Here is a 16,008-nt window from a genome sequence, read left to right as displayed (position 1 = left end):
CACAGAAATGGAAGATAACAGAGAGAAGGCCAAAATACTGAATTCGGTCTTCCAAAGTTGTTTCACCACGGAAGATCATAACACTGTCCTTCCTTTCACTCGTTTTGCGAGCATTGAAATGACAGATATTGAGATAACCGATCGTGGAATTGAAAAGCTGCTACAGTCACATAGTAGTGGAAAGGCTTCAGGACCAGATGAGATACCTATAAGATTCTATGAAGATTATGCGAAAGAACTTGCTCTCCGTCTAACAGTAATGTATTGCAGATCGCTTGAGCAACGAATGGTACCTAAGGACTGGAAAAAAGTGCAGGTTGTTCCCATTTTTAAGAAAGGCTCTAAGACAGATCCATACAATTATAGACCTATATCATTGGTGTCAATCTGTTGTACAATTATGGAACATATTTTATGCTCAAGAATTATGACATTATTGGAAAGTGAACAGCTCCTCTATAAAAATCAACATGGATTCCACAAACAGAGATCGTGTGAAACTCAGCTCGCTCTGTTGCTCCATGAGATACACAGCACAGTGGACAATGGTGCTGAGGCTGATGCCATGTTCCTTGATTTCAGTAAGGCATTTGACACCATCCCACATTGCCGTTTACTGAAAAAAATATGAGCTTATGGGGTATCAGAGCAGAATTGTGATTGGATTCAAGACTTTCTTGCAGATAGAACTCAATACGCCACTCTTAACGGAACTAAATCGACAGATGTAAAGGTAATATCCGAAGTATCACAGGGAAGTGTGATAGGACCGTTGCTGTTCACAGTATATATAAATAATCTAGTAGAAAGAGTCTTATGCTCTTTTAGGCTATTCGCAGATGATGCAGTTGTTTATACCAAAGTAGCAATGTCGGAAGGTGGTAAGAATTTGCAGACCAACCTGCAGAGAATTGATGAATGGTTCGGACTCTGGCAGTTGACACTGAATGTAAATAAATGTAACATATTGCTCATAAATAGGAAAAGAAATCCACTACTGTACAGCTACAGTATTGATGACAAACAGCTGGAAACAGCTTCTGCCGTAAAATATCTACGTGTAACTATCCAGAGCGACTTTAAGTGGAATGACCATATAAAAACATAGTGGTAAAAGCAGATACAAGACTCAGATTCATCGGAAGAATCTTAAGGAAATGTAACTCGTCCACAAAAGAAGTGGCTTATAAGGTACTTGTTCACCCGATTCTTGAGTATTGTTCATCTATCTGGGATCACTATCAGGTAAGACTGATAGAGTAGATAGAGAAGACCCAACGAAGAGTGGTGCATTTCATCACGGATCATTTAGCTGGCGAGAGAGCGTTATGGAGATGCTAAACAAACTCTACTGGCAGACGATACAAGCAAAACATTGTGCGTCACAGAGAGATTTAATATTGAAATTTCAGGACAGCACTTTCCAGGACAGCACTTTCCAGGAGGAGTCAGACAACATATTACTTCCCCCCACATACATCTCACATATTGACCACGAGGAGAAAATTCAAGAAATTAGAGCCAATACAGAGGCTTACCGACATTCTTCCCACGCAGTATTCACGAGTGGAACAGGGTTGGAGGGATCAGATAGTGCTACCGAAAGTACCCTCTGCCACACACAATTAGGTGGCATGCGGAGTATGATTTAGATGTAGATGTATGGAAATGCCATCATTTCTAATCCAGATATTGAAGTAATAGTATCAAAACTTTCTGTCTCAGCATCGCTAATTAATAAGCCCTGTAACTGGAACTGTCTCTGCAGTTTCTCACCTGGAAGTATCCATGATGGCTGTGATGTACTAACAATTTGATTCTTAATACAAACTTGAACTTTAAAATCCTTTTACGTCATAACACTAACAATAACTTTAGGTATAACTTCATACTGTTAAACATAGAAGATATTAAAAAACATTTTTTTACACACAGTTTCCACTTGAAACTAATCACTTTTCTGGTGTATCTTACTCAAAAAGTCTTGAAATTATTTAATTGAATCCTTTTCCAACCACAGGTTCTGTTTTTCTTCCAATATTTTAATTTGTATCTCTCTTCTCAAATAAAGATCAACACAAAATGAAGTAATGGATTGATTAAAATGTTGTGGTAAATCTGGTAATATTCTTGGCACTGCTCAGGGCTTCAATAGGTACCCATTCTTAGCAAATTCATGAATATATCCTCCCCAGTTGCAAGAAACATCTACATTACTTAAAGCTCTTCAAACTGTTTGATGCAAGTAGCTTAATATTTTGAAGGGTTCCATTCTTTTCTTGGAATAGCTATTGCTTTGTTCTCATCAGTTGAAAATCAGAATACAGTCTCAAAGCCAGTTTCCATTATGTAGCCTCATAATAGCTGAAACATACAAAGAAACAGCATTTTGAAATCTTCAGCAAATGAAAATTATAATATAATACCATCATACTGTGAAGTCCAAGTTTGTGAATTTTTCTTCACCCTGTACAGTACCTATACACTGCTACCCTTTAAAACTACAACACCTTCAGTATTACTTTAAAGCCACAGGCATGTAAAATAAAAGAATTCTGTTAGCACATGTGAATTACTAACATAGAAAATTAAGTTTTATTTGAACTCACCATTTTGCTGTCTCAAGTACTTTACAAGTTGATTTCAATAAGAGCTTACATTTCATTGTTTTTAGAGACTTATTACAATTATCCTGTTTATAGGAGAAATATATCATCACTGGGAGTTATTCTGTGAAAGGTAACATCTCACTGATGTGAAACATGAGCAGTAACCCACAACAAGTAAACGAGCATGTGCTTTAACATGATCATTCAAACAGTGTTGGTGCACTGAAACCATTTCAGCCTGATCTATAGGAGGCCATGGTTCTATGCATTCATCCACTGCCTCCATTTCCAGTCATTTTACCAGCATATCCTACTCAATTAGAAACACAGCTGCTTGTGAAATCAGTCTTGTGAGATATTACATATCGTCTGCAATCCATGGGCAGTATTTTTGGTGTGCCTGACCCCAGTCCTACTGTACACTTGTTTAAATGACCACAGCCTTATTGAGATGAAAGTCAAACATGGCTACCCTGTTGCAGAGCACTCAGTGTTGGCTCACAACTGATGCCTTGACATTTCTAACAATTATTTTATCATAGGGAAAGGATAACAGTCATGTAATAACATAGACTATTACAGAAGGTTTAACAATTGACATCATCATCTATCTCTTTCCACTCTCTTGCCTTCCTCACAACAAAATAAATCACCAGGTTAACAGAGTGATTTATATGTATTTATTAATAACATTATTAACCCTTATCCTGCCATTGTTTTATCATCACCCACATGATTAATGAAGTACCTGTCCTTGTGAACCATATTTGAAATGCGACATATTTTGAATCTCGTATCATTTTACTCTTAACATGTCACCAAGAGAGGCCCTAGGAGCTCTGTCATCAATATTATGCATTTTTTTTTCTATTTTATGTTTACATTGTTTCTTATGAGTGTTGTTTTGTAGCATAGAGTTTGCAACTTCGTCACCTGTGAAAGCACAACTGGCAAGTCTGCCCCCTGCTCTGCCTCCTAAACGAAGTCGAACAGCAAGTGTGAAATCGGCAGCAACGCCACCTCCTGTTTCACCGACATTACCTGGCACCTCTCCAGAGCTACATCATAAGGTGGATGATTGGATTGCCCCATCGTAAGTGAGACATTGTGCTATGTTCATTGATGCTATCTATTTTTGTAATATTCAGAATGAAATGCAGACAGTGATATTTGTTATAAGGGATCATTATGAATCAGTATGGTGGTTTTCTGTTATGTCAAAGATATTATTATTTAAACCTACACTGTTGTTGCTGATAATGTCATGGGACTTAAAGAAATTTGAAGCAGGGCATGGCATACAAATGGAATAGTCGTGAAATGTGAGATAGGCACTGGATGATAAGATACGTCATCAGCATGCCAGTGATAGTATGAAGTGCTTCACATAAAGGGTTTGTGTCATGTTAGTGGAGCAGTACAAGTGTTTCACCATCAGCACATTTTGCTAGTGTGGGCTTTGCTGTGCACTAAAGCCATCTAGTCCTTTGTGCAGTATATCTTTTGCACTAAGGCAAATATACCTCTTGCTACAATGGACTCATCAATTGAGATCATGTTATGCAAATCACCCAAACATTCTCTTTTCCATTCTGTTTAACATCATTTGTGACTACAGTGGTGGACAGTACATGTAAGGTACTGCAAAAGTAAAAATAACTTCCCGCAGTACTTTGTTTAGCATCAAAACAGACAAATGCTCATTGTGGTGGTGTGGGTACCATTTTCTATCGTTAGTAATCTTGGCTGCTCCTATTGTGGATACTTTCTGTAGCATCTAGTATGCCAGGAAAGTTGTAGAATCGAAATTGTTTCCCTTTCTTCAGTACTTGCAGGGAGCTATATTCCAACAGAACAATACTTGTCCACATGTGACAAAGTATACTCAAGATACTACAAAGATAAATACTTTCATCCCAAAATACACACTCCTGTATAATAGCATGTCGATTTATGTCAGAGCACCATTGAGAAATGGAATAATCTCTGTTGCTGTGATTCCTGAATAATCCTAAAGCATATGTTATATTTCGTATGTTAAAGGACCTGAAGCAGTAGCCTTCAGTCAACATATTCATCTAAGTGTATTTCAACAATACAGTGATCCTACACAGTGCGAGAAATGTTCAAGATTTCCTTTCAGTGTAACAGACAGCAATTTCTTCTATAATCTGTACGTTCATCAAATGTGTCACCCATTGAATATGTCTAGAACTTCATTGATTGGTGACTTCCCCACAGCTCAACCTGTAAGCAGTCCAGTTCAAATTTACACTGGGTAATTAACTATCTAGACTGCCATTCCTTAACAGTACATGCAGGGTATGTTGGTGAATATTTAGGTACTAATTTTGGATTGTGTAATTTATTTTATTGTTCTGTATGTTTCTTTTCAGTACAATAGGTATTGCAGCTATTAAATGTATCATTTTTGGGTGATTCCTTCAGGGCATTGCAGTTTTTGGCAGAAATGTATTCATCGTATGGCAGTTCAGACCTCATTTAAATGCCTCCTTTACCAATACTTTCCTTACTGATTTTTATGTTTCACTCTTACTGCAAGCTATAGATGTTTCTGTGAATGTAGTACATGCAGGTAGCTTAGTGACAGAATTTGTGTGCACTTCATATACAGCACTCCTAGATTTGTGTGTTGAGGCCAGTGAGGTTTTACAGAGAGGTACAAGCAGCAGGAAGCACACTGCTCAGAGTTATGTTTGATTTTCATGTTTGTCTAGCTTCTCATTAATGCCTTTAAAATATAATAAGCTTTTATATTATTAAGTATTTACTACTACTTGTTGCTCTACTCAAAAAATCTGCCGTCTGTGTGTGGTGACAGTGTGATGGAAGCCTTCCAATATCGCTCCACCTTATCAGTTTGCATATATTGTCAGTGCTTCTTTATTCAAGCAGCTTCTCATTTGGGATCACAAGGCTTAATGGATCATGTTTAGTCCCTTGATGACACTAAAACCCAAAATAGCAAGAGTGTCCAGCAGATCAGAATAGATACAAAATCAGAGTGACACATCACCAGTTTGTCAAAAAGTTTACAGTTTTAGATAGAGAAGTGGTTACTGTTTGAGAAAATACCCTTGTTTTGTACTCACATGATCGCTTATATCACTAAAAATTTGATGAATGTTACTCACTTCATCATAATGCCTTATTTCTTGTTATGCTTTCTTCTCCAGTGACCCAGAATCTAATCTGTTATAACTTCAAGTTGAACAAATATACACTCCTGGAAATTGAAATAAGAACACCGTGAATTCATTGTCCCAGGAAGGGGAAACTTTATTGACACATTCCTGGGGTCAGATACATCACATGATCACACTGACAGAACCACAGGCACATAGACACAGGCAACAGAGCATGCACAATGTCGGCACTAGTACAGTGTATATCCACCTTTCGCAGCAATGCAGGCTGCTATTCTCCCATGGAGACGATCGTAGAGATGCTGGATGTAGTCCTGTGGAACGGCTTGCCATGCCATTTCCACCTGGCGCCTCAGTTGGACCAGCGTTCGTGCTGGACGTGCAGACCGCGTGAGACGACGCTTCATCCAGTCCCAAACATGCTCAATGGGGGACAGATCCGGAGATCCTGCTGGCCAGGGTAGTTGACTTACACTTTCTAGAGCACGTTGGGTGGCACGGGATACATGTGGACGTGCATTGTCCTGTTGGAACAGCAAGTTCCCTTGCCGGTCTAGGAATGGTAGAACGATGGGTTCGATGACGGTTTGGATGTACCGTGCACTATTCAGTGTCCCCTCGACGATCACCAGTAGTGTACGGCCAGTGTAGGAGATCGCTCCCCACACCATGATGCCGGGTGTTGGCCCTGTGTGCCTCGGTCGTATGCAGTCCTGATTGTGGCGCTCACCTGCACGGCGCCAAACACGCATACGACCATCATTGGCACCAAGGCAGAAGCGACTCTCATCGCTGAAGACGACACGTCTCCATTCGTCCCTCCATTCACACCTGTCGCGACACCACTGGAGGCGGGCTGCACGATGTTGGGGCGTGAGCGGAAGACGGCCTAACGGTGTGCGGGACCGTAGCCCAGCCTCATGGAGACGGTTGCGAATGGTCCTCGCCGATACCCCAGGAGCAACAGTGTCCCTAATTTGCTGGGAAGTGGCGGTGCGGTCCCCTACGGCACTGCATAGGATCCTACGGTCTTGGCGCGCATCCGTGCGTCGCTGCGGTCCGGTCCCAGGTCGACGGGCACGTGCACCTTCCGCCGACCACTGGCGACAACATCGATGTACTGTGGAGACCTCACGCCCCACGTGTTGAGCAATTCGGCGGTACGTCTACCCGGCCTCCCGCATGCCCACTATACGCCCTCGCTCAAAGTCCGTCAACTGCACATACGGTTCACGTCCACGCTGTCACGGCATGCTACCAGTGTTAAAGACTGCGATGGAGCTCCGTATGCCACGGCAAACTGGCTGACACTGACGGCGGCGGTGCACAAATGCTGCGCAGCTAGCGCCATTCGACGGCCAACACCGCGGTTCCTGGTGTGTCCGCTGTGCCATGCGTGTGATCATTGCTTGTACAGCCCTCTCGCAGTGTCCGGAGCAAGTATGGTGGGTCCGACACACCGGTGTTAATGTGTTCTTTTTTCCATTTCCAGGAGTGTATTTCAAGGACGACACAATACATGTAAGTCACAGATCAAGTAAACAAAGTAAGACGTGTGTACACTTTAACAGTCAAATCAGAACTGAGTCCGAGTCTAGCGGCCGCTGGCTGGCTGGCAGCTCAGGTGGCGCTGCTGCTGCGTGGCTAGCAGACAGTGCCGCATGTAGAGGATGCGCGTAACTGTGCGGCGGCACTTTGAAAGATCGACGAGTCACAACATAATCTAACTGGACAGCACTTGCATTTGAGTGAAGATGTTACATGGCATTGCAGCCACTATGAAACATGAGCAAGAAGCTATTCCATAAGTAACTTTTAAACTGAGATTGAGTAGACCATTAGGACATAAAGATACTATGGTAGGATATGAATGTCTAATATTGAGCCTCTAAAGTATTTAGTTGATAATGTCAATGCTTTTGCTGGACATTTTGGGTAAGTAATGATGTACCACCATGCTTTTCAGTTAAATTAGCTTTCAGGTTTGTTGTGACTGTTTTTGGGGACTTAAAGAAATTTGAAGTCAAAACTAATTCAAATGGTGAATTGAAACTGCTTAAAAAGCATAACTCCTCTCTCCTTTACAGCATAATATAGGCAGATTGTAATTAAGCAGTTCATCCAACACACAGGTTAAATATCTATACGCAGATATAGGTGACTGATAACAGTATCAATAAATAAGGTTTGGATCTATTCCAGAAATACACCTCCAGAGACTGGAAAACAGCAGTAACAGAAGAAATAAAGACAAATCCAAACTATCAGAATATTGATTTACATAAGATGAAGGTGTAGGAAATACCCTTCCAACAGTCTAGCTTCCATGCTAGAGTCCAGATCCAATGAGGTAAAATAAGCTGTGTAACCTCAGATGAGCCTTGCACCATAAGAGCTGTGGTAAAGGCAGAGGCCCAGTTTTTTTTTTTTTTTTTTTTTTTTTGGATTGGTTGTTCAATTATCTCTCTGGCTAATCAGATTTAAGTTTTCCATGTTTTCTGTAGATGATTTCAGACAAATGTGAGGGTAGACCCATTGATAATGCCACAGCTGGTTCCTTTTTCTTTCGTCTGTAAACTGATTTAATGCTCCATGTTCAGTTACTGGTGAGACATTAAACCCCAAACTTCCTTTCTTCTTTAAATCATTCAGTACCCTCTCACTAAGAGCCAATTGGCTCAGCATAGATGAATTTACAAAATAGGAGAAAATATCAACCTTGAGTATGTGAAGCTGCTTGGTATTCCTTGTACAGCTGAAAACATGGCAGTTGGCTTGATGCCATTGATATTTGTTGCAAACATAGGTCTAGGCATGGCATTACCATATGGGGGCCATAGTTTATAGTTTCTAATTTTCAACAGGTCATTTTGTAGGCTGATGACAAGTATTTCCTTGTGATGTGCATTGGGTTTTCTGTGCGGGCTAGTCTGATTGTGCCTGCTGTAAAACACACTGCTTGGTGATCACTTTCAATCCTTCTTGATGTTCGCTGTTGTCTGGAAACTCCAAGATTACAAAGCAAAGTAACATACCCATGCATGTGCCAGAGGCTATTGAAACATGGTTTAGTTAACATTTTGAGCTATATAATTTCATTATGAACCCAGTTGAGCATTTGTGGCTAGTGATGGAGAAATATGTCCATTTAAGAATTATGAGAAGCTGTGGACAGTTATTGAAAGAGGAGAGCTAGGTATTTATTTAGAGTTGCCTGTACTGTTGTTCACTAGACACCACATGGAGCTGTTAGGTATAGTAAAGCTATGTAGCATTTTTTATGTCAGTTTAATAAATGCAAATATATCAAAAAACTGGCCCTGTATAAATTTTCATCACAATTTTCTGAATTAAGAGAACATAAGAAAATATTCAAATTAGCAACACAATGCAGTAAGAGATGTAGCTATTACTTATGAACTCATATTGAGTCTATTCTTCTTCTTCAGATTTTGTTTTCAGAGCTTTTCCGAATAAATAACATGCCAGTTTTGGGTACAGAGAAATATAGAGTTTGATATTTGTAAGGGTACTTAATTGTCAACATAAAGTAAGTTTTTCATAGATTAGTTTAGGAGAAGATAAGGTTGTATGTTAAATATGAATTTAATACCTCTTTACATGTCCATATGTGTTTTATTATTATTATTATTATTATTATTATTATTATTATTATTATTTATAGACAAGATGATGAAACAAGATGGAAACATGAAGGCAAAACTGGTGGAACAGTTTCATCTGTCTCAAAAATGAGTGATGTTACCCAAGACAGAGAAACTGAACCAAGTCCCTTGGATGAGTTAGATATTACTCAGCACCTCGTGTTTAAAAAACCAGATGAGGATGGTCCAGACATTAGGGGTGGCCATCCTGATGCTCTTATAATTCATGCAACCAAAGCAAACAAGAATGGTATGTTCTTACATTAAATGTTTATTTGAAAGAGAACAAATTTTCCATTGAGTTATTAAGTTCACAATATGATAATGAAATCTGTATTATGGAAAACAGTAAACTCATTAATTATGGTAGCAACTATAGTACCTTAGCAATCTTGTTTGTGTGATATGAGAGTGTGTAAACAACCCTCTTTCAGATATTCTTCATGAAGCATTGTGTTTGTTATAAATGTTGCATGTGTTTTGAGCATAAGTATTTGTTGAAGGAGAGTGAAAGTGTAAGTTATGCATGATTTTTGTTTACTTTTTCTCTGTTTTTCCTACTCATATTCAGCTTTGTAATTTGCCTGATTTTTAATTTGTGTGTGCCATAATTAAGGAAATTACTGCTAATTGTGCTGACAGAATAATTCTATGCATATGTTATTTCGCATATCAATAGAGATATATCTCTTATCCTTAAGTTAGCTCAATATTTATGCATTTGATATTCGTAATTTCTTCATATTATCATTAAATAGTCCTGTGAATAAAGAATATCACTCACCTCACAAGAGATAAAAACAAACTGAATATTACTATACAATTTTCAGATATACATGATTTCAGCGTGTGACCCCCCTACCCCTACCCCCCCCCCCCCCCTCTCCAAAACACACACACACACACACACAAACAAACAAACTCTTGCTCTCTCTCTCTACTAAAGTACTAAAACAGCCTGAAATTTATTACTACATGTTGCTTCCCATGATATAAATAGATATATAATTATGACATGGAATATATTTGCTATTATCTGGAAGTGGAGGAAGCTGTCTTGTGTAGTGCTTGTTTTGTGACTGTATACACTGGTACCCCACACTGATACCTCCCATGAAATAAAATCAGAACCGCAGATTTTCAGACAAATGGCACAAGAGAACTTTTGCTGCGATTCATACAAAACCATTGTATTTGAACTTTAAAATGCTCATTAAAGCATTAACACAAAGTTTTAAGAAGTACGAATTCCAAAAACATCCCCCTAAAGGTCACAGCACAAGAACCTATTTTTTAACAAATCAAGCACTGATCTTCTTGGAATAATTTACAGTTCTGATTCCTCTTGCATAAGGAAGAACTGTAGCTGAGCGTGGTTAGTTTTACAAATGTATTTACATATAAATAATCCCACGTGTTTGTGTTAGAGCAAACAAAAATACTTAGTATTCCTTTTTATTCATGCTTCATTTTGTCCAGAGGAGAATGAAACAGGTACGTACACAAATTTCATTTCTCTCACCCTGAGGGAAAATGTGAAGTGTATGGTTATCTTTGTTGATAAAATTAATACTGTTAAATCTTTGAGAGTAACTGAATTGTGGTCTAGTTCTAAGGCAGCTGTTCAAGCACTATCAGATCTAATTTGTGATGGGATCTCTGAATTCCAACTGTTATAAATGATGGAAGGGTCTTCATCATCATCTCCACCTGTGGTCATAAATTTTTGTTGGTCCAGTGAATTCAGGCATTAAAAACAATGCCCTGGGATGTGAAAGTCAGACCAGGCAGCTACCAGCAGGAAAATGTATTTTACGTTTGAAGTGACCTGATAAGGGCTCACTAAGCAAGAACAGACTCTCAGGTATAAATACAGGTCGTCTGTCAAAAAAGTCATAATGGACATTATCTCTGGTGTTTGGGCAGATATTTGCAATTTTGCTTTTCTAATGTGTGTGGATGGGCAATGTTTCATGTAATGCCTAGTGTCAACAGAAACCACCAGTTTGTTTCATGTTACAAACAAAATTATTTTTGAAGCAGAATTTTATATACTCATTCCATAGAGAAGACCCAAATTAGTCTAGTGCAATACTTGGTTTATCAATATGTATTAACAAGGACAGTAAAACAGGAAGAATAACCTATACTCCAGCTGCTCAGTGGCAGCAGTCAGTGGAGGCCACGGCAGCATGTGAGATGCTGCTGGATTACTGGTTATTCTTCATGTTTTAATGCTCCTGTTAATACAGTCTGATAATCCAAAACAGGAAATAAGTCAGGAATCAGTTGCAACTCGATCTGTACTGTATTGCAGATCTAGATTTCAGCTAGAGAATAACTATTTTCAGTGCATATGAAGTGAGTCGTGTAGACTCGAAATGCTTACAACTGCACGTGTTATTACACCACCACCTTGGTTTTATGACCAGACAAAAGTACAGTTGTCTGTCCATAAATTTGGTTTCTTTGTTTGCTCAGTGAGGTGGCACATTAAACTAGAACTAATGAAATACAGTAAAGCTTCATTTATACATTTTTCACTTATACGTTTTTCTCACCTACACTTTTTTTTCTTCATGTCCCAGCGAAATAGCCACAGTGTGCACAAGTTGTGATGCAGTGTTTCAGAGTGGGTTGCTGGGAAGTGGGCCAATATTAGACTATAATAAAATTTGATAGTGTAATAAGGAACTTTCTCAAAGTTCGGCATTGGTCAAATTTTCCTTGATCAAATCTAGTGACTTGCCTTACATTTGATCAAAGGAAGCATTCGTCTTATGTTTACTGCATGAAGAAATCAACCGCTTGGAGTGCTAGTATCGCTGCAGCTGTCTGACTTTCAATGTTTATCAGTATGACTCCCAAATTTACATGGTGCATCATATATATAACTAAATTGATAGAAATATTCGAGGGAGATGAAGTACTGTGTAGCTTATGACATCCCGAATACGAAAACAGAATAAAAAGTTAGAACTATAAAAAAATTGAAGATGCTGTTAGCCATGAAGTACGGCCAGGATATACCCCCAGGAATATAAAGGAGAAAATGTACAACTTCTGTGGAAATAAAAATTTTTCATGACTGCAGTACGTATTAAATTTATTTGCCTTCACATATTCCTCCTTCAGTGCCTTATAAATAGCTTCAAACAATTCTGGTATTATTTTCATCAATGTGCACTGCAGCATTAGAGCACTATACTGGTACTGTAAACTAGAGTAGTAGAAATCATAGTATTGTGGTAATTCTGTCTTTTGCAGATGAAGCATTTCTGAGGAAAGTGTTCAGCTTCATAATATGAGGAGCCACTTTCTTGAGCACATATTGAAATTTACTCTCGTCTGTTCCCAAAGGGATTTTCATGTGACTTTACGTCCTTGACATGCAGCTCCCATTGCAAATTTTGTTGTATATCTTTCGCGTCTCGCTGTGAAGTCCACGGTTTCGCTCAATTATGTTTCCTTTTCTTCTGCTTCTCTTGCAAATGCAATGACAATGCAGTTGCAGTGCACGCAACTGCAGACCAGGTATAATTTTACTTACGGTATCGGTGGCGTGTTGATGTTGGCAGTGAGCATTCATTGCTGGGAATTCATTTCACCATGAAGTAAAAAATGAAATCTGTTCTTGCTCTATAGTTGACAGATTCTTGTACGTACCCATGTCCGCTCAGTAAATTAGTTTTACTCATAAAATGAAAGTTCATAACAAAACATTTGCATTACATGAAGATGGTGTTGCCAATGCCAGAACACTACACTGTTGATGCTGTAAGTAAAACTGAACTGCAGATAATAGTATTAAGTTGTCATTGACCATTATCAAGGAACTTTGATGAAATATTTGATGACAATGTAATACCCCCTTTTGTACCACATCAAAGATCATTGTCAAAGAAAATTTGATAGTGTAATACCAGTCTAAGCTTCATCTATTAACACGGCATCATTTTGCCAACTAGAAAATCACTTTGTTGTGAGTATGCGAATCCAACTAACACTTAATTTTTAATGTGACAGACTTGAGATTGTTTTATAGATTGACAGATACGCAACAACAGTATAAACTGCAATAATAGAGTTGTCACAAAAACCAGATGTTATGCAGAGATGGTACAGGTTGGTAGTAGGTGTAGCACTCATTTGTTTTCTTGAAATTACACAACTTCTGCCGAACTAGGGCACAACTGGACAAGAAGTGTTATGTGTCACTCAGGAATACCGAAGCACATCACACCTCATACTATATTTCTAATAATTTTATGAACTGGTAACATGAGTGGAAGAAAAAAGAAAAGCATTACTGTTGCTGAAAAGCTGCAAATTGTGAGAACTGTGAAGGAAAACAGTAATCAAAAGCGAGTGGGTATTGCCAAGGAATTAGGAATTTCTGTATCTACTTTAAATTCTATAGTAGCAAAGGCAAAGGAAATTGAAGATAGTGCACGTGTTCAGAATTTCTACTAGTAAGCGGACACACATTCAGGGTGGGAAATGTGAAGATGTGGAAGATTGTTTGCTGCAGTAGTTCAGGAAACATAGAGCAGAAGGCATTCCTATTAACTGCCCAATGCTTTGTTAAAAAGCAAATGAATTTGCAATTCGACTCGGTGTGGAAAATTTCAGTGCTTCATCAGGTTGGCTGCACAAATTTAAGGTAAGACATGGCATCAGCTGTCAGAATGTATGTGGCAAAAGCAAAAGTGTCGATCCCTAGACAGTGAGAGATTGGAAGGAAACCTGTTTGAAAGAACTGACATCCCAATATGCTCCTAAAACATTTTCAATGCAGATGAGACGGGCTTGTTTTACAATGTAATGCCTGACCACACAATGGCATACAAAGGTGAGAACTGCCATGGAGTATACAACGTGTAGCAGTGTTGTTGTGTGCTAACACTGATGGGAGTGAGAAGCTCCCCCCACTTATGATCAGGAAATTTGCCAAGCCCCATTGTTTTAAGAACATTGTCACGTTTCCCACAAAATACACTAGTAACAAGAAATTGTGGATGGCAGGAAGATTTTATTGTTCGTAGACAGAAATGTGACTGTGGAATTCTTTCCAGCGAATTGCATGAGTGAGCTCCAGCCACTTGGCCTTGCAGTAATACATAATTTCAAGTTTATTTATCGCAAAATGCTCATTCGGCGTGCCGTCAGGTGTGTAAACATTGAAAAAAAGGAAGAAATGAAAATAAACATTTTACAGGTAAGATTTTTACTTGCTATTTATTTCATGTTGTGCTACCGGAGCCAAAGAGCACTTTGAGAAGTTATTAATGAATTTGTTTCTTCTGATAGGCAATGCACTACATTGCAGCCTGATGCCACAGAGTTTCAAACGATACCATTTGGGAGTTTCCGAAAAGCTGGATTTGGAAATGAAGTCCACGATCGTGGTGGAAATGATCATACTGACGATATTTCACCTAATGATGAAGAATGGAATCAAATTCGAGAGCAGGCATCATTTGAGGATTATGTGAACATTGATGAAAACCTCGTCACTACAGAACCCGTGACTATTGCTGAGATAGTTCGATGTGCATCGCGAGGCCTGGACGAGGAAGAAACTGACGATGAGGATGATACAGAAGAGCCTCAGCATTCCTCCGTGTCATTTCACGATGCAGTAAATGCATTAGAAATAATTAAACAATTTGTGACGTGTCACAGAGTTATCCTGTTTTGGGAGTACAGTGTATGTTATTGGCGCGTCAGTGATAAAACGAGCATAAAGATAGCATGGTGCTATATTTCGTATATACATTTTTCACTCATACTTTTTTTTTCTGTAGTCCATTGAAAAATGTATAAACGAAGTTTTACTGTATTAGTTCACTTTGTTACACAAATAAATAAAACCTTTACTTAACTTTGATACAGATCTTTGCCACAGGAGTACTGGATAATTTACAATCTCATGGACTAGCAAAGCATCACATGATGCATGAATTAAGAAACTTTTCTCTTGCAGTACAGTGTTCGACATTTAAATGAACAAGTCCATTTGATACAAAACTATCGTGTTAGTCCTACACTATGATGTCGATTCCTTTAGTTGATGTCACGAACTGGAGCACAGCTCTTGCTAACTTGACACTATATTGACAACAGCATGAGGGCACTGCTGTGCTATGCCTGTGGTATCAATTCACATTGCCGACTTTGATGCGGCAAAGTAAGCTCCTTACAATACCCCATGTAGTATGTACGTAGTTTAATTCAAATTCCCACACAAGTTTTTCAAGCTATGTAACATGCAGTTGTAAGCCTTTTTGATTCTACATGACTCACTTCAAATGTCTTGATGATAGCTATTCGACAGCTGAGATCTAGATCTACAATAAAGTACAGATCGAGTTGCCACTGACTGCTGACTTTCTTCCTGTTTTGGATTACATCGTAGCCATGGAGAACAATGATTCTAATGGAATCCAACCAGATGACATACCAATAAAGAAAATATTGCACTAGACTAATTTGGGACCGCTCTACTGAATGGACGTGTAAAATTCCACTGAAAAATAATTTATTTATTTTTTATGAAATGGAAAA

The 16,008-nt window shown here is 38.7% G+C and overlaps 1 protein-coding gene across 1 annotated transcript in view; it reads left to right on the top strand.

Moving 5' to 3' along the window:
- The window catches only part of LOC124721732 (guanine nucleotide-releasing factor 2), a 387,271-nt gene that overhangs the window by 311,530 nt on the left and 59,733 nt on the right, over positions 1-16,008 (top strand). Inside the window, exons 11-12 of the mRNA XM_047246831.1 lie at positions 3,520-3,702; positions 9,462-9,691. Coding sequence (XP_047102787.1) covers positions 3,520-3,702; positions 9,462-9,691 — 413 coding nt within the window. The remainder of the gene's footprint in view (positions 1-3,519; positions 3,703-9,461; positions 9,692-16,008) is intronic.

The sequence above is a fragment of the Schistocerca piceifrons genome, chromosome X, assembly GCF_021461385.2.
Source record: "Schistocerca piceifrons isolate TAMUIC-IGC-003096 chromosome X, iqSchPice1.1, whole genome shotgun sequence".
Taxonomy (NCBI): Eukaryota; Metazoa; Arthropoda; class Insecta; order Orthoptera; family Acrididae; genus Schistocerca; species Schistocerca piceifrons.
Note: the sequence above shows the minus strand (reverse complement) of the source record. Positions and strands in the feature narration are given on the sequence as shown.